We start from the raw sequence: 24,027 nt of genomic DNA on the forward strand, positions 1-24,027 counted from the left end.
ATTATTTTAATTTAATTAAATTGTTCTTTTAAATATAAATTGTTATAATTATATTATTTATAAAAAAAATTTAATGTGATTTCCTTTGAATAAAAATTAATTTTATAAAAACATTAATATAATCATGTTAAATAATATTTATATAAATATTAAATTTTATTTATTAATATTATATAAAATCTAACAGTTTGATTTAGAATATAATTTTTTAGATTTTTAAATTTAAGTATAATGATTTTTTTTAAAACTGTAAATATTTTTCTATAATAAAATATATATTTATTACAACAAGTAAAAACAATAAGTTTAGGATGACGACACAATTCTCATATAATATGAAAATTTTTATAAAACTTTTTATTTTATTTTTTTTATTATAACTTAAAAATAAATAAATTAGTTCAAGTAAATTTAAATAAACAACAAAATAATCAAATCATAAATATTACTTACAATGTTGTTGTTGTCAAAATGATAAAATCTTAATTAAATAAAATAAAAAATAATTGTTTTCTATTATTATTTACTTGTTTATTTAAACAAAAAGTTCAATGTTCCCTATAAACTTTATCAATATGTTTGCAATGATGGTGTCGACACCATTAGGAAAGTTAGCAAAATTCAACCCAATTTCCTCGATCATGGTATCAATGGTTTATTACTATCGTCAATGTCACCGGGTGAATTTTTCACGCCTAGAAATCAAACTAGATATCTACGATAATCATTGTCCCATTGATACTGTCGATTGGGTAATACCTATTAGGACAGTTACATTGGATCCTAGCAAATTGCACCTGGTCAATCGTATAGCAAATATAACAAACAAATTTTACTATGACCTGGATATAGTAATAGATCCAAATGATATATTAGATAAGCTAGAGTGCAAACGTGAACAGGTAGCTGATAAATTAAATAACCCTGCTAACAGCCTATACCATAGATTGTCTAAAAATATTGTAGTTTAGTTTTATATACAATTATGTCATAAAAACATTTTTAAAAATTTTTTTAGAAATTAAAATCTAATTTTGTTCAAAATATACAAAATATCTAAATAATCTTTTTATTTATTTCATAACTTATTTTATAAATTTAATATAAACATCAATGTTTATTTTTTAGACCATAAAATTATTTTTAAAAAAATTAATTAAAATATATATTCTTTAGAAACCAAACTAAAAAATATTTTTATTAAATAATAATTTCTAAAATAATTAGAACTATAATAAAATAATATATATATATATCTAAAAATATTAGTTTTAATCAATAAAAAATTTATTTAATTTTTTAACTAAATATTGATTTTTAAAACAAATATAAATTAATTTAATATTTATAAAGTTTTTTACAGTTAGAACTTTTGTTGTTGTTGTTTTTATAATTGATGTAATTATACTTAATATAATTTATTTAGAAATTAATTAGATGTTAAAATAACGACAATTTATTTATTGTGTAAAAATAATATATTAAAACTGTAAATATTTTTCTATTGTAAAATTTGTATTTATCATAACAGTTAAAAACAATAAAACTAGATTACCGAAATGATACAAACATAATAAGAAAATTTTAATAAAACAATTTTTACTGTTTTTTATCATAACTTAAAAATAAATAAATTACTTTTCAATTTTATTTTTACTATTAATTGTATATATATTTTAAAAGCACAAAAAAACTAAAAATAACAATCTTATTTAGTTAGATAATCTTATTTTATTTTAATTTAATTGTTTTTTTAAAAATAAAAATTACTATAGTAATATTATGTATAAAAAAAATTCTCGCGAGCAATTCTATCAATAAAAATTTGTGTTTCAAAGACAATAATAAAAACATGTAAAATAATATAAAATTTACAGTTTGTTTTAAAATATAACTTTTACATTATTAATTTTAAGTATAATGATTTTTTTTTGTTAAAATACTTTATTAATAAGAATTTATAATTTAATTTAATAAGTTATGATTTTATAAGTTAATTAAATAAATATAAAAATTAAATGTTTTTTATTAGTTTTTTTTAATTAATTTTAATGATTAATATTTTTTTTATTTAATTTATCTAAAAGGTAACATTAAAAATAAATAATATTTACAAAATATCTACTAAAAATTGGTTTTTATTTTTTTAATTATTTAAAATTAAATTTAAAAAAAAATCTTTTATTAAAATTATTATTATAATTATATTTAGAATAATAAAAATAATAATTTTATTAAAAAGACTGTAATAATTTTTATTTAAACTTTTTTTTATTTTATCTAAACTTCTTTTATTATATCTAAACTTTAATTTTAAAATAATAATTTAGATGCTGGTGTGGTCAATGTATTTTTTTTTATTATTTATATGCATAACATTAATTTATGCTAAATTTAATTATATAAAATATTATTATTTTAATAAAAAATTCTAGAAATGAATATATGCTTATTATTAGAATCATTAAAATAAAGATTGACAACAATTATATTTAATTTAAAATTTATATATCCAAGGTTACATTTTAGTTATTTTAATATAAATTAAAATATAGTTTTCTATTATTTTTATATAAAATGTTGCCCATAGACTGTATCAATGATGGTGTCGACACTATAAGGAAAGTTAGTAAAATACACGGTTTCCTTGAGCATGGTATCAACTACATATTATTATAGTTATTTAACAATGCAAAGTTTATCTTATTAATATAAGATTACATATAATACTAATAATATAAATAATTAAAAAAAATTATTAGTTAATTTTAAAAAAATAAATCCTATTTATTTATTGTTAACAAATAATATATCAAAACTGTAAATATTTTTTTAATTGTAAAATTTATATATTTCATAAAATTAGAAACCATAAAATATAAGATTAACTTATACTGTACTGACTGATTTAAAGTTTTTTAAAAAATAATATTTTGTTATTTGTCTAATAATTATTACAATTTTTGAATTTTAATTGGATAATTATTATAGAAAAAGTTTTTATTAAAACATTATCATTATCCTATTAATATTTAATTATTATAAACTTATTTATTTGTATTAGATTTTATTACCAAATTTTTAATGACAACTGTAATATAAAATATATATTTAATTTTTTGGTTAAAGTGTTGCGTTTATATTAGTAATTTAGATGTTCTATTATCAACAAATTTAAATTAAAAAAATTTTTCAATAAAGCAACCATATTTATTTGCTTATATTTTCAATATTATTAAACTATATGATAGTTATGATTATTTTTTAAATTATACAATTGATTAATATATAATATAAATTAAATATATTATTATTTTAATCTAGTAAATTATATATTGTTAACAGTTGCGATTTTACTACAGATTAATTAGTTTATATTTGACATAATAAAAAATATTTTTAGTGAAAAACTGTAATAATTTTAATTTAAAAAATTTTATTATATTTAAACATTTGTTAAAATAATAAATTAGTATAAGATATTGTCACAGTAGTTTTTTTTATTTATATGTATATATAACATTAATTTATTCTAAATTTAATTAAAATAAAATACATTACAAAAAAAATCAATTTATTAAATATATACTTAATAATTAGATAATACATAATTTATATATAAACAGGTTTTAGTCAAATTAGTTTATATATACTGGATATTATTTTATTATTTATTAAAAATACTATTGTATTTACAGATGAGCTACAGATTTTTGTTTGTTTTGTTGTTAATTAATTTTTTATTTATAACATTATTTTAGTTAATTAAATTAATAATTTTTAAAAATAAAAAAAATTATTCAAAATTTATTATATAATTTTAATTAATTAACATTGTTTTAAGTTTATTAATTTACAGTTTATGATATAATAGATAATTAAATAATTTAAATACTATTAAATAATTATTGATTAATCTTTTATTAATTAACATTGTTTTAAGTTTATTAATTTACAGTTTATGATCATAATTTTAATAGATTATGATTTTAAATTTTAATTATTTCTATTTTGTCTAAAAATAAAAACTATAATTTAATAATTAAAACTTATATATATTTATATTTATGTTTAGAATATAAAATTTATATTACCGTTTGAATTGATTCCTATTAATTGATTGTTTATTTGCTTATATTATTATTATTAATTAATTTATTAATTTATATTAATAATTTTATGTATAATATATATACTATTAATTTTTTTACTATTAAAACTGTAACTTTTTCTAGTAAATATTGTCTATTAATTAATATACAATATTTAATTTGATAACTACAGGTGCCCATAATGTAGAAATGTATTTAATTTATTGGATTTAATTTTTATATAAATATATGTTTAATTAAAAATTATTATATTCTTAATGTGTATGACATTAATTTTTTTAACAAAAATTACTTTTATTTTAAAAATAATTATATTTTCACATATTATTACTTAATTAAAATAAAATATAACTAACTGAAAAAAATCAATTTATTAAGTCTCTCAGCAATTAATATAAATAATTTGATGTAAATTGATTTATTTGATAAAAAATATTAAAACTTATTTTAAAAATATTTTAATATATATATATACTTACCATTTAGATGTCAAAACTATAAATATTTTAATATTATTAACTATACTAAATTTAACTAAACTATTATTTACAGTTTTTTTAAATAAATAATATTTATAGTAATAGTTAGTTAATATTTTTTTTTTATTTTTAAAAATTAAGTGGACATTGGCCATCGTATATATTTTGTTTGATTTCATTATAAGTAAATTCAACCGAATAAGAAAAATTAATTACAAAATATTTATTCTATTATTAGATAGAAATAATTATTTTATTTTAATTAAAAATAACTAATTATAATATTTTATTCATACTAAACTAGTTTTTAATTAAATATTATTTAAATATAATTATATATTAATTATACATATATTAAATATTATTTATTTATTTTTTTTAAATTAAAGAAATGATTAAATACTTATGATTAGAATTATTAACAAGAATATATTGACAACAATTATATTTAATTAAAAAAAAAATTTATTTTATTATCATAAAACTCTAAATCATGTATTATTAATAATATAAATAAATGTAAACATATATTAATTTTATAAAGTTAGGTATCCATAGTTATATTAATATATTTTAATAAAAAAATATTTTTAATATACTATTAAATAATTCTATATTAATATTAATAACATTTGATTAATTTAATATACTAGCACATATTATTTACTTGTTTATTTTTTAAAAATATCTATTACTAATTTTGGTATTTAAAGTTTTTAATATAAATATATTAATTATTGTTATTTTTCTAGACTATAGAATTATTACTTAATTAAAATAAAAATTTAAATGTTTATAAATATTTAAATTTAAAAGCTATTTATTTATTGAAACAAATACTTTACTAAAACTGTAATATTTTTGTATTATAAAATTTATAATTATCATAAAATTTAAAAACTAAAAAGTTAGTAAAAGACACTAAAGTAATATGAATTTCTTAATAAAATTTTTTATTTTAATATTTTTTTATTATAACTTAAAAATAAATAAATTAGTTCAAGTAAATTTAAATAAGCAACAAAATAATCAAATCATAAATATTACTTACAATGTTGTTGTTGTCAAAATGATAAAATCTTAATTAAATAAAATAAAAAATAATTGTTTTCTATTATTATTTACTTGTTTATTTAAACAAAAAGTTCAATGTTCCCTATAAACTTTATCAATATGTTGGCAATGATGGTGTCGACACCATTAGGAAAGTTAGCAAAATACAACCAGATTTCCTGGATCATGGTATTAATGGTCTATTACTGTCGTAAATGTCACCGGGTGAATTTTTCACGCCTAGAAATCAAACTAGATATCTACCATAATCATTGTCCCATTGATACTGTCGATTGGGTAATACCTATTAGGACAGTTACATTGGATCCTAGCAAATTGCACCTGGTCAATCGTATAGCAAATATAACAAACAAATATGATTTATTTTACTATGACCTAGATATAGTGATAGATCCAAATGATATATTAGATAAGCTAGAGTGCAAACGTGAACAGGTAGCTGTTAAAATAAATGACCTTGCTAATAGCCTATAGTATAAAATATTGTAGTTTAGTTTTATATACAATTTTGCCATAAAAACATTTTTTTAGAAATTAAAATCTAATTTTGTTGAAAATATACAAAATATCTAAATAATCTTTTTATTTATTTCATAACTTATTTTATAAATTTAATATAAACATCAATGTTTATTTTTTAGACCATAAAATTATTTTAAAAAAAAATTAATTTAAATAAATATTCTTTAGAAACCAAACTAAAAAATATTTTTATTAAATAATAATTTCTAAAATAATAAGAACTATAATAAAATAATATTAGTTTTAATCAATAAAAAATTTGTTTAATTTTTTAACTAAATATTGATTTTTAAAACAAATATAAATTAATTTAATATTTATAAAGTTTTTTACAGTTAGAACTTTTGTTGTTGTTGTTTTTATAATTGATGTAATTATACTTAATATAAATTATTTAGAAATTAATTATAAGTAAAAATAAACACTATTTATTTATTGGAAAAAAATAATATATTAAAACTGTAAATACTTTTCTATTGTAAAATTTGTATTAATCATAACAATTAAAAACAATAAAATTATGTTAAAGAAATAATATGATTTTTAATATAAAACTTTAATATTTTACAATATATATCACTTAATAGATTTTAAATAGATTTTATAGAAATTTTAAGATCATATAATAATTTAATTTTTTTAATTTGCAAATGTCTTAATAAATCATACATTAGATAAATATATTTTATAATTTATAAAATTTGTAAAAACTTTATTATTTTATTTTTACTGTTAATTGTATTTATAATTTAAAGACACAAAAAACTAACATCACTTTAACATTATTTGAAACCTAATTTATTTACCTTGATTTTTTTGTTTATATTTATTTAATTATATTCATATTAATTAAATTAGAAAAAAATCTATTGAAATTTATATTTAATAATTTTATTGAAAAACTGTATTAATTTTAATATTAAAAATTTATTTATATCTAAACATTAATTAAAATACTAAATTAGAATCTGATGCGGTCCGTCTATTTTTTTATTTATATGTATAATATAAATTTAATTAAAATAAATTAAATTACAAAAATAAGTTAACTGATCAAAAAAATCAATTTATATATATTATTTATCAATATATAATATATATAAATATATTATTTTATTATTTATCAAAAATACTATTGTATTTACAAATTAGCTACAGATTTTTGTTTGTTTTGTTATTACTATAATATAAGTAAATTTTTATTTTAAAAAAATATTAAAACTAATAATATTTAATTTAAATATTTTGATTTATAATTATAAAAAAAACTATTAAAATTAGTTATCTTTATATTAATAAAATAATCTAAATTAAAATACTAATGGTTAGCCTGTGTGTGTTTAATTAATTTTTATTTTTAAAATTATTTAAAAAAATTAATTTATTAGTAAATTTTAACAATATTAAATAATTACTGATTAATTTTAATTAATTAACATTGTTTTAAGTTTATCAATTTAAAGTTCATGATTTTTAATTTTTAATCTATTATTTAGATATTATAATAACTATAATATTTAAACCTTATATATATTTCGATATATGTTTAGAATATAAAAATTATTTTACCTTTTAAATTGATTCCTATTAATTGAATTTTTTTGTTGATTATATATATATATAAATTATAATTTTATGTATATATATATACTATTATTTTTTTACTATTAAAAACTGTAACTTTTTTATATGAAATATTTCTATTAATTTATATACAATATTTAATTTTATAAATATAGGTGTCCATAATGTCGAAATATCTAAATGTATTTAATTTATTGGATTTAATTCATATATATATATAAATTTTTAATTAAAAATTATTGTATTGTTAATGTAAAAGACTTTTATTTAAAAATAATTTTATATACACATATTATTACTTATTTAATATTGACATTTAATTCTTTCAAATAACTAAAGTTTTTTATACTAATTATTGTTTTATAATAATATTATTATTAATAAAATAGTTTAGAAATTAGTTAAATTTTAAAAAATAAATCTTATTTAATTATTGGTGCAATTAAATATAATAAAACTGTAAATATTTTTCAATTGTAAAACTGTTACTATTTTTATTATTTGGTTTATAATATAAATATATTAGTTATTGTTATTTTTTAGACTATAGAATGAGTAACATTTTTGTTATTGTTTTTTTTATAATTGATATAATAATACATAATTAAAATAAAATAATATAAATTATTAAGAAATTAATTATATGTAAAAATAAAAAGCTATTTATTTATTAAAACAAATACTATACTAAAACTGTAATATTTTTTTATTATAAAATTTGTAGTAATCATAACATTTAGAAACAAAAAAAGTTAGGATAAGGACACTGTCTTATGACATAATGTGAATTTTTTTATAAAACTTTTTATTTTACTGTTTTTTTTATCATAACTTAAAAAAATAACTAACTTTAAGTATTCAAAATAAAAAAAAATTAAGTCATAAATAATACTTACAATGTTGTTATCGTCAATTTTTAAAAAAATAACTGAATTAATATTTTATTCATATTAAACTATTTTTAAAAAATATTATTTTAATATAATTATATTATTTATTATATAATATTATATATCAGATACAGTATTAAGTAAAATATAAATTATTTATAAATTTGTATTAAATGAATTAAATATATTATTATTTTAATTTAATAAATTATGTTGTTAACATATGCAATTTTACTGCAAGATTAATTAGTTTATTATTTATATTAATTAAATTAGAAAAATATATCTTAGGTATTAAATTAGGTTATTATTATTATATATTTAGTATAATAAAAAATAAATTTATTCAAAAAAACTGTAATAATTTTTATTTAAAAATTTTTAATTTTATCAAAACATTAATAATAATAATAATTTAGATTTTGGTGTAGTAAAGTTTATTTATTTATTTATATGCATAACATTTATGCTAAATTTAATTAAAAATTAAATACATTATAACAAAAAGTTGACTAATTGAAAAAATCAATTTATTAGATATATTTATTAATTAGATTAAAATTACTAAATAATTATATATATATATATTCTTACAATAATTACGTCACAGTTCTCTATCATACATACACCGCATTGCTTATTGCTTCGTAAATTTTACTTTACGGGCAATTTGACGGTAAAATATAAACCCAAACCGTCACAATATATACATTTGATTTGATAACAACAACAACACCAACAACAACAACGACAACATATGATTGGATACATATGGTTTAGAGTTGCTATGAATAAACACTAATAATTTTAATAATAGTTCAACATCAACTTTATTTATTAATATTATTATTATTATTAAACAGCTGTAACCTATAGTAATAAAAAAATATAATAATTATAAATATATATATTTTAATAAATTAAATTAATATTTATATTAAGAATACCTTTAGATTTTTTGTTATATATAAATTGTTGTCCTTGTCACAACAATCATCATCATCATTTTATTATTATTATTATTATTAGCATTATCAATTTTTTAACTTTTATTGGGCGTTGTTTTTTTCGGACAGAAATTTTACAATTATTTTACAAACAAGTATTTTAATATTTTTAGTTGTAAATTTTTTTACGATCATAATAACTGAAACGTCAAATCATAGACCAATCGCACTTTACATGTCATTAATATATTGTAAATATGATATTTTTAATGTAATGTTATAACAAATTTCTTGGTTATTGCTATTTGATACTATGATTTTATAATTAGTTTTTAATTCTTTTTTCCATAATAATCATAATAAGTAACTAAATTGAATGACTCATATTTACATTACGGTAATATTGTTAATGTTTCGGATAGTTATTTCGTACAATAAATTATATCCTTAGCCTTATAATCTAATATTGTAGATATCACATATTTGATATATACATTATAGATATTTTATTATTATGTATTAAACAAAAAAAATATAAAAAGCAATCAAGCAGCTGGGTAATATTTTTATTATTTTGTTACATATACTAATTGTTAACCAATAATTAATTAAACGATCAATAAGAAAGACAGGTATTTTCTTCAATGATGATCGTGTGATCACTAGTTATATATATATGATTAATCACTTTCAATTATTTTTTAAAATTATTATTACAGAAACGCCAAACCATAAACCGATAGAACTCGACATATAGTTAATATATTGTAAATATGAAATTTTCAATGTAATGTAATAACTAATTTCTTGGTTTTTTGCTATTTGATACTATGATTTTATAATTATTTTTTTAGTGAATTCTTTGTTTCAATATAATCATAATAAGTAACTAAATTGAACGAGTTATATTTAAGATGCTGTAATATTTTACAACTAAATAAACAATTTTTGCCATAATTAACTTATGATGTATATATGTTTGACTAAAATTTTTATGTAACTAACATTTTCTATTGAATGAATCATTGGATGTAAAATACATTCATCACTACTTACTATTTCTAAACATAAATTATTAAACAATTATCTATCAATTGTCGCGTTTTTTGTAAAATATTTTTACCATAATAGTAACTGATACGCCAAACCATAGACAAAATCGCGCTCGACATGTCATTTATATACTGTAAATATGATATTTTTAATGTAATGTTATAATAACTTATTTCTTCATTATCGCTATTTGATACTATTAGTTGATAGTTATTTTCTAATGAGTTGTTTTCAATATAATCATAACAAGTGACTGATTATTGAATGATTCAAATTTACAGTGCAGTAATTAATTTGCAATTAATTAAGCAATTTTTTAGAATATTTAGCTATTGATTTATATGTTTTTCTAAACATTTTATAACTAGCATTTTCTATAGAAAAATTTAATGATATTATAATACATTTATTAATACAATCATTAATAGTAACTATATCTAAACATAAATTATCAAACAATTCTCTATCATATGTCGCAACTGTTTTGGGATAATCTACTGAATAAATATTTGATTTTTTTTGTCTCAATTATATTAGTTTTATTTTTAAGACTTGGGTATAATGTTTCTTTACGAGACGATTATGTTAAACTAATGTTATTAATAGCTAATTTATTTTATAATTATTAATTAAAATAATAAATTTGATTACATTTGATTTACCAAATAGTAAATCATGTATTTCAAAATCTGAATTTTTTTTAACTATCATTTTGTCAATATATTAATACAATAAGTATCAAATAAGATACTATCATATAAGTATGATTAGTAATAATTGAAAAATTTTGCACAAAATTTTCAACTAATTTTTCATAATTGCTTAAATTATTGCATTATTACAGCGGGTATTATTTTTAGTATTTTATTAATTATACTAATTTTTTAGCCAACAGTTAACTAAACTATCGATAAGATAAACAGTAATATAGGATTTCTTTATCTGAAATGAAAATGATATATATATATATATATATATATAAAATAGTGATTACACGATCATCATTGAAGAAGATACCATGCGATGAATAATTCCTATGAGTCTAGTTATTAACCAATCAAACAAACCGATCGACCCATAGGAGTGATCCATCATCTCACGGTATCTTTTTCAATGATGATCGTGTAATCACTATTTATATACATATAGTATATGACTAACTCATCACTGTCTATCTTATTGATCGTTATTGTAATAAAATAATTATAATTCCCGCTATAATAATTCAATTATTTTAAGCAATTATAATATAATTATTTATTGCGTATGATTATATTATAATTGTTTAATACATAAAAATAAAATAAATATATTGTATATCAAGTATGAGAAATCAATAATATTAGATTTTAGGGTTAAGGATATACTTAAGGATATATTGAAGGATTAATTTTAATTAATTAAACTGTTATTATAAATATAGTAATTATTTTGTGATTGCAAATTTAAATAGTATACAATAATACTAAAATGTATACTCAACTATAGTCATGTGTGGTATCAAATGATTCAGTATAACAAAATAAACAGTTATTATATAGATCAAAATAATAATTTTATATCTTATATTTGATACTTTATAAAATTCTAAACGTTAAAATTTATCTTATTTTTTAAAAATTTTGCCGCCATATTAAATAATTATCGATTAATCTTTTATTAATTAACATTGTTTTAAGTTTATTAATTTACAGTTTATGATCATAATTATAATAGATTATTTATTTTAATTTTTAATTATTTCTATTAATATTTTATAATAAAAACTATAATTTAATATTTAAAACCTAATATATATATATTTAGATATATGTTTAGAATATAAAAATTATATTACCTTTTAAATTGATTAAATTGTTTATTTGTTATTATTATTATTAATTATAATTTTATGTTGATTATATATTTATACTATTAATTTTTTTCAATTAAAAACTAACTTTTTTATATGAAATATTTCTATTAATTAATATACAATATTAATATTATAAATACAGGTGTCCATAATGTAGAAAAGTTTAAATGCATTTAATTTATTGGATTTAATTCATATATATTTATATTTCTGAGTAAAATTTTTTATATTGTTAATGTAAATGACATTAATTATTTTTTTTAAATTAGGCGTTGTTCACATATTACGTTCGCACTTTTTAAGAAATCTAGACCCCCTCCCTCCCCTATGTTCGCAATTGTTCGCATGGTCATTTAAAAATATTACGTTCGCTTGTCCCTAACCGCTACCCCCCCCCCCCCACCACAATAAATAAAATATTATCTAATTGCGAACGTGCTTAATGTCTCTACCAATGAAATATTGTCTATTAATTAATTTACAATATTTAATTTTATAAATATAGGTGCCCGTAATGTGGAAAAAACTAAATGTATTTAATTTATTGAATTTAATTTTTATATATTTTATATAAATATATGTTTAATTAAAAATTATTATAATCAAAATATAAATATTAATTTATATTTATATATATTTACATAGAATTTAACTTAAAACAATTAATTAATTATTTATATTATTTATTGTATCTTAATTATTATTATATTATTGTAATTATTTATAAAAAAAATCTATTTAAACAATTTATAGTAACTGTTTTGTAATTAAATATAAGTTTAATGTTTTTTAGTCAATGAATTGAAATTGGGTTTCCCTAAGTTTATCAAAATTAAGATAATAGTGTTTATAAATATAATATGGTAAAATAATATTTTCAGCTAGCAAAACTAATATTTATAATTACATTTTTAAAAAAATAATTAAAATTAAATCTATTAAAAATCTATTTATTTATTTCATTAAAAAAACAATTAAATTATAATCATAACAATTATTTAATAAAAAACTGTAATATTTTATAGTTAAGCATTAATATATTAAATTTATTATTTATAAATAAATAATATTAGACTGGACGTGTATTTATGAATTAAAATTTTTATAGTTAATAAACTATTTTAATTATAAAATAAAATTTATTATTTAAAATTAATACTAAAATATTGTTTAATTTAAACTAAATATTGTTTAACTTGTAGGCATTTATCATTATATTTATAAATACATAGGATTTTTATACATTTTATATAATTTAATAATTTACTATTACACTTAATTAAATAGTCATAAAAAATAAAAATGTTGAAACAACAAAACTAATAAATATCATAATTTTTTTTTGTTTAGAAAATTTAAAACATATTTTATTGTCAATATAAATTATATTTAAGTAAAAATTAAGGATAATTAATAAAAAAGCGATTTAATTGTCTTTCTTCTAATAATTTATTTATAAAAATTAATTTTATAATTTTATTAAAATAATAATAAAATATTTTTAGCATTTATTATTTAAACTTAACTAAAGTTTGTTTTAAAATTTTTTTTATATAATATACTTATGTTGATTAAAATAAAAAATAAATTATAATTTAAATATTTTATTAATATGTTAGGCTCTTTTGTTGACTAAATGCTTTGTTATCTCTATTAAATATATATAATAATAATAAACAATTATATTATTAGTTACAGTTATTTTTAATTTTTACTATTATTAAAAATATTATTCAATATACTGTATATACAATACACTATTTTTTATTTTAAAATTTTCTAAGGTTTATTTAAAATATATTCTAATCAATTTTATTTTACAGTACTATATGTATATTTTTTAATATATATAAATAAAATAGTTAAACTTAAACTTTATTTTAATACATAATAATTATTATTGTATAATTAATTGTTGTGCTGTATTACAAATAAATTAAAATTGTAATAATTTGTATTTAAAAAATTGTTTAGTCAAATACAAAATTAAAACAATTAATTAAATATTGTTCATCAGACGAAATTTTATAATAAATAAATTTATTAATTAAAACAAAAATATTTTTATAATTTATTTTATTTAATTATTATTTTATATTTTTAATATTCTAATTTATTTATAATTAATAAGGTTATTATAGTATTACATTTTATAATTTATTACATTAATATTTAAACATATATTTTTATTAAATCTTTTAATATAATTTTTTAAAAATATTTTTATTATAATTAGTTATGCTGATTATTTTATTTGAAAATAAAATAAAATTTTTATTATAAAACTATATATATTATTTTATTTTCAATAATAATAAATAAATAAACTAAATTCATAAATAATTAGTAGTGTCTTGATTTCCAACTAAAAAAATTATTTTGTTGGTTTAACGCTTATAACTGGGACTTAGAATGTCCACCGAAGTTGACCAGTGGACGCTATTTCCGAAATTTTATTATAACTATAAATAACTATTTCTTAGGTTAGCAACTATAAAAACTTATAAATAACTATTTCAGTTATTTTGAAAAATATAAGCATTAAATTGTAAAATATAAGCATTAAATTGAAAAATATTGCTCAAATATAAGTAAAAACATAAAGTAATAGTTATATAAATTATATAAAATGTGTAAACTGTTATCAACTCATATTACATTTTTAACAATAGAAATATTAAGTTTATTTATATAAATAATTTTTGTAAATATGCTGAAAACAAGTGAATTATATATCAGTTGAAATATTTATAAGAAAATAAATAACTATTTCAATAACTATTTGGCTTTTTTGGAAATTATATACAACTATTTAATACAGTTTAAATAACTATTTTAACAACTATTTGACGTTTTTTGGCAACTATTATAACAACTATTTAATAGAGTATAAAAAATTATTAATCAATACACTAATAATTAGTAACCAAACTTATGAGCTATTAATTTTTTTATCAGTTAATTATTATGGCAACTATATTGAGAAGTTTGTATTAATTAATTGTAATTATAAATAATATTAATAATTATATATATATATTTTTTAATTTATAACATTTATAATTTAAGTTTTAATATAATATTATTTTATTGTTTAAAGATTAATAGTTGATTAGTTGTATATACTATATTTATAGTATACTATATTTGTTATTATTGATGTATTATTAATTAAATTTACTTTTAAAAAAAATCTAATTATAAATAGATTATTTACATATTTTTGATTTACCTATTTATATATAAAATAGACTTTTATAAAACTTTAAAATATTTAAAATATTATATTATTTACAGTTTTATTTTTTTCAGTCAGTTATTTGTGATATTATTTAATATTATTAATAAAACATAAAGATTAGGATTAGTTTTGTTTAAATTATAAAATAAAAAAATTAATAATCATTAAACTGCTATAAATTACTTTATTTTTAAAAACTAATAAATTAATATAACTTTAACAAACAAATTATTAGAAAGGGGTTACCAAGACATATTAATTAATTTTTATAAATTAATTATAATAGTAACTATATTGAGCAATTTGTATTAATTAATATTAATTATAAAATTCAATATTATTTTAACTTTTCTAACTTTATTAATTACTTTAAAATTTTAGTTTTTTAAACATAAACTATATTTTTTGGTTTTTTATTGAATTTATATTTATTATTATAAAATATATTTTTATTACAAATATTTATATATATATATATATTAATATTATTCATGATTAACAATAATATAAATAAATACAATTTATATTTAATTATTATTAAAAATTTAATTAATAATTAATAGGTCTATATTGTATTTGATTACTAGTATTATTATTATTATTATTATTCAAATGTTTTTTATACATTAATAGTGTTGTTATTATCATAAGTATTACAATTAGTGTCATAGTTATGACTAAAATAATTATTTGTTGACTTGAAAACTGTTGACTAGTATATTGATATTGACTTTGATTTACCAAAAATTGTTTTGCAATTAATTTATTTGATTTGTTAGTTGTATTTAATAGTAAATAATTTTTTTCATTAGATATTATAACAGTTGATGACATGTTTGACTGGTTATTATTATCATATAAACTATAGTCTACTAAATCATTATTATCATAATCATCGTCACTGTTGTTAGTATTGTTTAATAATAACAAAATAGGACAGTCGTGTTCATCGCTACCATTGGGACAGTTAGCTCTACCATCACATTCCAGGCCATTGTATATACATAGTTGTTGGCCGCCATCGCACCTAATGGTATCCCCAGGTTTAGGACAGGTATGGTTCCAAACACCTGTAGATTTAAAAAAAAATCATAATAATTATTACAATGAAAAATAGTTTTAAATATTTTTTTTAAATATGTTTTTTTACCACTAAATGCTGTTATTGTAAACTCAAACTCTGCAGTACTGTTTGAACCGGTATTAAACTCAACAGTTAAGTGATTATTATTATTGTCTAAAAATTTAGTCAAACTTTTTGTTGAATCCGATGTTTGACACCATTTGTATTGATTATCAATTACTATATGATCTTCACAGCCATTATTATTATTATCACTATTACTATTAGTTAGTGATAGCGATTGGACAGTAATAATAAAACCCTTGATATTGATATCTGTCCCCAAAATCATTGTATGACATCTACGGTTAGACACTGGCAACGACCCGATCGGTGCCGATCTCAATGTAAATGTCGAAAATTTTCGGTAATCGGTAACTAATATCCGTCGGTCATGATTTTGGTCACAATAGTATTGCATAAAATCTAAACAAAATAGACAATTAAATATATATTTATAATAATAATTATTATATTATAATAAACTTAAGAAATAATAAACTAAAAAATAATAGTAACATAATAGTGTCAAATAAATTTAAAGTTAGATTTATTTTAAAATTGTCGTTATTATTAATTATTTTATTATTATTATAAACTAAAAAATAATAATAACTAAATTAGGTGTTAAATAAATTTATAATTAGATTATTTAAAAAAATATTTGTTGTTATTATTAATTAATAATAATTATATTATAATAAACTAAAAATATAATAAAGTAAAAAATAATAGTAACTAAATTAGGTGTTAAATAAATTTAAAATTAGATTTATTTTATAATTGTTGTTATTATTAATTAATTTAAATTAAAATATTTTTTTTAATAACTTACATGTTGTATATGTTAATGGATGATGATGATGATTTAAACAATTAGCTGAAACTAATATTATTAAAATTATATAATTTATTAAAAACATTATAAGTTTTTACTGGTTATTATTTATTTATTTATTAATCAAATAAACAAATATACTGTATATTTATAAAAAAAATAAAACTCCATATTAATAAATAAAACAATACAACAATAGTTTTTAGATTTATTATTATTTTATCACATATTTTGTTGTTGTTGTTATATAATATATTAATACTGTAGACACAATTTATTGTAACTGTTTTACAAAAATAAAATAATAATAAATAGTTATGGTTATAATCATTATGATTATCTTATAATAAAATATAATATAATATATATATATATATATACCAAATATAAGGTATATAAAAGTTTCAAGTGTTTTACATTAAAATATTGAAATATACTATATTTATATAATTTTTTTATAGAAAATACTAATACATTTAATAATATATAATAATTTATCAATAGATTAAACAATTATTATTTAGTTAAACAATTTTAAAAAGCATTTTTTAAAAATTAATTTTATTAATTTGTATGTGTGTTACATATGATACATACAAACAAACTAATTGCTAATATTAATGTCATGTCATATCATAACTAATACATATATGTTATAATTAATAATACTTAATAATAATGTGTTTTTATTATATTTAACAAAAAAATTGTATGCTTTTATAAAATTAGTAATTTTGAAGGTTATTATTAAAAGTAAAGTAATATAATATACAATATATTATACATAAAAATATTGTTTAATCATTTATTTTTGTTGTATAGTGAAACTACACAAAACTAATCATAATTTTTTGTTTAAATTATATATAATTAGCAATGAGTTAACAGTTATTAGACATATTACATAATTTCCTTATTTATCAAATTTTGTTTTTATTTACTTTTAATGTTTTTATTGTAATAACTTATTGTAAAAATAATGTGTAAACCTATGTCTAAAACCCACGATTTTTTCGATGAAATTCTAGTTAATATTATTTATTATTTTTAAACTATGGCTTAAATTATTCATAATTTTTTTTAATAAATTTTTTAAATATGACTACAGTTTAGTATTATTTAATATACATGTACTGTATATCAATAACTAAAAAGTTTACTAATAATTGTATAAAATACTGTATTTTTAAAAAATATATGATTTTTTTATAATAATTTTAATTATCATTAATAATATTTATTAAGTATTTATAAGTAATAAGTATTTATTTTAAAAATAAAAATATATAATTATCAATATTACAATTATTAATAGCGATACAATATTTTTCACATTTTTAACAAAAATTATGAATTATCAATAAAAATAAAATATTATAGAAATAGTTGTTAGAAAATAATTTTTTTGTTAAAACTTTTAGAAATAAAAATTAATTAATAGTTACCATCAATTATATTAAATTTTATAAATTTTTATCAATTAATATGAATAGTAATCATTTATGTTAAATTAATTTATAGAAGTTTTTAGTAAATTATTTAAAGTTAAAAACAAATAACAAAAAAATTTAAATAACAAAAAAACTATAGTAGAAAACAAATATTTTGTTATTGTTATTAATTAATTAATTAATTAATTAATTAATTAATTAATTTTTTATTGTTGTTGTGATCAATCAATTATCATTAACGGGTGAATAACCGCTATTTATACCACCGTTTTGACGTTTTTTAACAACTTTATAGACAATAAAGACCAACAACAGGGCAGCAATCAATACGCCGATAACAATGCCGGCTATTTGACCGCCACTTAGTGTCGATGGACTGGGTGTTGGTGACGGTGCTGGTGTTGGTCCCGGTTTTGTAGTTGGTTTAGGTGTTGGCGCTGCCGTTGTTGTTGTTGTTGATGGTTTTGGTGAAGTACTAGTAGTAGGTTTAGGTTCAGGTGTAGTAGTAGTAGTAGTAGGAGTGGGTGGTGTTGTTGTTGTAGATGGTACCGGTCTGGGACATTTACTTTCATCCTCACCATTGGCACAGTTACGATGACCATCGCACTGGTATTGTTTGGATACGCACTGGTAGTCATCGCCATATGGTGTACGGCATTTGAGATTTGACGTTGAAAAACAATAGCCCATAATTGGCACTATTTTTAGTTTTTCAACCAAATGGTTAAGTTAAAAATTAATTAACAAAAAAAAGTTATTTTAATTAATTAATTAATTAGTTTTTTTATATAAAAAATATCAGGATATATAAAACTTATTAATATTATAGTATATATATATATATGTATGTATATACTAACCATCATAGGGTGTCATAATCAATGAGAAACTTGAATTACTAGCATTTCCCCCGTGAAATGTTAGGTCAACTATTTGGACATTTGTCTTGAAGGCCAGTCCTACTTGACTACCAGTACTATTGTGAAACCAATCTACTTCTCGCTGTTGTTTATCCCCAGAACCGATAGCCAGATAATCACCGGTACCTATAGCTAGACTGTCGACACCGAGTAGTAGACCTTTTTTGCTGGGCGTCACAAATCTAATGGTACAGTTGGTTAGCGACAAGTTTTTATTGTCATCAGCTAACAGATAGATAATGGCCGGTATGTTAGTACTGTTGTTGTTGGTACCGGTGCTGCCGGTGCTGCTTAGGTTGATAATCCCATTGATACCATTGACAGTACTACTACTATTTTGACAAATTTTTTTCAAGTTGTCTATCAAATTAATATTTAAAAAAAAAATTGTATTAATTTTTAAAAATTAAAAAAAAACTATTTATAATAATCAATACAAACATTCATTATAAGTGGTGTTTTTCAATGATAAATCTGTATCAATAGTATCAGTGTTGTTGTTGTAGTTGTCATCACCAGTAGTAGTAGTAGTATTTTGTGGTAATATTGTTGTGTATTGATCATCATTATCACCACAATTGATCTCATCGTCACCATTGGCACAATTGCGATGGCCATCACATCTCAAACTTCTTGGTATACATTGTTTGCTACTATTATTTACTAAACATTTGCTATCATCGGTTGACAAACAATAATCAAATAGCGGTTCTAATAGATATATATATATATATAAAATAAAACAAATCACAAAAATTAAAGTTTCAAAACTTCAATATTTATCTGTAAAATATGTAAAGTAAGGGGAGATTCAGATATTACCATCGCACTTTTATCTAGACCCCGTCCCACCCCTATGTTCTCAATTGTTTGCATGATAGTCATTTAAAAAATTAGGTTCACATGTCCCTAACCGCTAACCCCCACCCCAACCCCAACCCCAACCCCAACCCAAACCCAAACCCAAACCCAAACCCCAACCCCAACCCCAACCCCACCCCATCATAATCATTACTAAGAAATAAAATATTATCTCTAAATACCAAAGTTATTAAGGTCTCTACCCCTCCCCCTTTACCCCTCGTATGCAAAAAAATAGCATTGTCCGACCCCCTACTCCCCTAAAGTGCAAAAGTATTATGTGAATCACCCCTAATAATAATAATTATAATACCTTCAAATGGTGTTATAATCAATTGAAGTCTAATAGTATTAAACAAATTATCGGATCTAAACCTTATATCTAGAAAGTCGGTACCATTGAAAACAGCACCCTTGACGACACCATAGGCAACACCACTACTATTAGTATTATTTTTAGACCAATTGATAACCATATGATCTGATCCGACAATTTCTATACTATCCCTATCGCCCATCAGTAGGTCATCGATGCCGACAATAAATCCGTTAGACTTTGGCCATTGAATTGCTGAACCAATTGTCAATCGGATGGCACAGTCTGTTATCGGTGTCGTTGTCTTTGTTGGTGTTGTTTGATTGGCATTTACTTGACTAACATTATCATTGACTAACAGATAGAGAATAGCCGGTATAACTGATCCCTTATTTTCATTGACTTTTAATTGAATTTGATTGACATTACGTTGACTACATATATCATACAAATTATCTGTTAAAAAAATATATTAATAAAATAAATAATAATAAAATTTGTTTTCTTTTTAATTAATTTAATTTTTAATTAATTATTAACTACTACTAACACGTTTGATAAACTTGTGGCGTAGGTGTAGGACTTGGCGATGGTGTTGGTGTTGTTGTTGTTGTTATAGTTGATGTCTCAATAGTCAACAACAACATTGATAGCATGGCTATCGTCACAATTATATAGCTATTATTATTGACGACAATTACTGAACCCATTATTTAAAAAATACCAATTGTTTTACACAACACAATAGTTAAAACAATTTTTTTTAATATTTAAAAAAATTAGTTTAATGTTAATTGTTTTTCTAAGCAAATAAATATATCCAAACAAATATGTTTTTTGTTGTTAATAATTAAACATTTGCTGATTTTATTGAATTTTTATTTTATTTTTTACAAACACTTAGCAAATAAAAAAATAAATTTTATTCAATGTCTATAAAAACATTGATTATATACTGTGAGTGTCTCAACACTTACTAGACTTAATAAAAAACACTTAATAATAATTATTTAAAAAAAATAAATATATTATTACAATTTTTTTGTATAACGTTTCAAATTAACTAAAAAAAATTGTTATAATAAACTTTAGCCAAACACACAATCATAATGTATAGCAATAATATTAATAATATAAATGATATGAAATTTTATCACATTTTGAGATAAATATTCATTACATTTACTTTACTAGACATACAACAAAAAAATACTGGTATTTAAATGCAAACATAAAATTACTTATTATTATTATTATTATTATTATTATTATTATTATTATTATATTATAATTAAAATCAATAATAATAATAATATATTTTTTATCCGTTACTATAACTTCTCTCAAATATTATTATTATTATTATATGACATACAGTATATGCAAGAGACTTGAAAACACTTGAAATATAAATAAATGTAAATGTAATTTAATATATATAATATTTATAAGGTTTTATATAATTAGTAACTTATATATTTTAATATTAACAAAAATATTAATAAGGAAAATAAATTAAAAATTTATTTAATGTTGATTTGAATTATAAATTATGAATATTATTTTTATATTAAAACTCAATTTAAAAAAAAAATATTTAATTAATCACAATTTAGAAATAATAATTAATTTATAATTAATTAATTTTTTTATTTAAAAAATAATTTAATTAAAAAATTAATGATGTTGTTGTTGTTGCATCAATACTTTATTTTTTATATATAGTTATATATATATATATATATATATGTAATTTTATATGAATAGACAAAAAATATCATATCTATTGAATGACTCATAAAATTATGGGATATGAAACTAAAACATATTTCTAAATAAATAAAATATATATTTATAAAACACATTTATTTTTAAAAATGTTTACAATATATTATATATATGATATGACATTGAAAAATATATCTTAAATTTATTCAAATATACAAACTGTGATAAAACATAAACATCATATTATTATTATAATTATTATTACTGTAAATTATAATACTGTAACAATTAATTACATAATAATTTAATTTATTTTGAAAAATATTAGCAAAAAAATACTATTAAATACTAACTATAAAACTTTATAAACAATTAATATTATTATATATGTCAATCAATTTTATCAACAACAAAAAATACACATTAATGTTTAATTATGATTCATATAAATTATACATTAAATTAGTGATTTTATTGTTATTTAACAAGCACATTTTATATATGATTATTGTTGTATAGTTGTCTTTATTATTACAATTAATTATATATTATTATAGTATATTTATATATAATAGCAGCTAATTAAATATACAAAAATTAAATCAATAAACTATAAATAATTAGATAAATTAGTAAAATATAAATATTCAAACTTAATTTAATTTAATAAATACAAGTAAAAAGTTTCAACTATTATTATATGTAATGTATTTTATATGTTATAATACTTTATAAAATCTATAATTAAAATGATAAATTAGTATCAATATTAATAACAATTTTTTTTAATTTTTAAACTTACAGTAATTTACATTAACAGATTATTTTTCATAAATGTAATCAAATAGCATTTATTTTATTTTTTAATTAATCAATTATTTTTATCAATTGTTTATTTTTAATTTTAAAAAAATAACTTTCACTTACTGGTAATTTTTTATTAATACTGTATTATAAATACTGTAAAAACATTTAGTAATTAATATTTATACACATAAATAGTTAATTTTCAAATAATTAAATTGATTATTTA

General features: G+C 17.4%; 2 protein-coding genes across 2 annotated transcripts; both read right to left on the reverse strand.

Moving 5' to 3' along the window:
• Positions 1–3,150: 3,150 nt before the first annotated feature.
• LOC128951554 (uncharacterized) lies at positions 3,151–17,756 on the reverse strand. Its single transcript, XM_054296801.1, has 4 exons — positions 17,716–17,756; positions 16,908–17,306; positions 16,580–16,827; positions 3,151–3,159 (listed from the first exon to the last, which is right to left on the reverse strand). Exons 2-4 carry the CDS (start codon positions 17,299–17,301, stop codon positions 3,151–3,153), a joined length of 651 nt encoding a protein of 216 aa, XP_054152776.1. The 5' UTR covers positions 17,302–17,306; positions 17,716–17,756.
• Positions 17,757–19,362: 1,606 nt separating this feature from the next.
• Positions 19,363–22,223, reverse strand: LOC128951862 (uncharacterized). Its single transcript, XM_054297149.1, has 5 exons — positions 21,817–22,223; positions 21,264–21,722; positions 20,531–20,800; positions 20,030–20,449; positions 19,363–19,867 (listed from the first exon to the last, which is right to left on the reverse strand). Exons 1-5 carry the CDS (start codon positions 21,974–21,976, stop codon positions 19,395–19,397), a joined length of 1,782 nt encoding a protein of 593 aa, XP_054153124.1. The 5' UTR covers positions 21,977–22,223; the 3' UTR covers positions 19,363–19,394.
• Between the last annotated feature and the right edge of the window lie 1,804 nt (positions 22,224–24,027).

The sequence above is a fragment of the Oppia nitens genome, unplaced genomic scaffold (genome assembly GCF_028296485.1).
Source record: "Oppia nitens isolate AA-2021 unplaced genomic scaffold, nextdenovo-longstitch-racon4-pilon3 scaffold1_pilon_pilon_pilon, whole genome shotgun sequence".
NCBI classification, from domain to species: Eukaryota; Metazoa; Arthropoda; class Arachnida; order Sarcoptiformes; family Oppiidae; genus Oppia; species Oppia nitens.

Coding starts and splice junctions, on each gene's coding strand:
- LOC128951554 (XM_054296801.1), bottom strand. CDS start 17,301: ATGCAATACTATTGTGACCAAAATCATGACCGACGGATATTAGTTACC. Junction 16,828..16,907: donor TACAATAACAGCATTTAGTG/GTAAAAAAACAT, acceptor TTAAATCTACAG/GTGTTTGGAACCATACCTGT.
- LOC128951862 (XM_054297149.1), bottom strand. CDS start 21,976: ATGGGTTCAGTAATTGTCGTCAATAATAATAGCTATATAATTGTGACG. Junction 20,801..21,263: donor GATTATAACACCATTTGAAG/GTATTATAATTA, acceptor TATATCTATTAG/AACCGCTATTTGATTATTGT. Junction 20,450..20,530: donor AAACACCACTTATAATGAAT/GTTTGTATTGAT, acceptor TTAATTTGATAG/ACAACTTGAAAAAAATTTGT.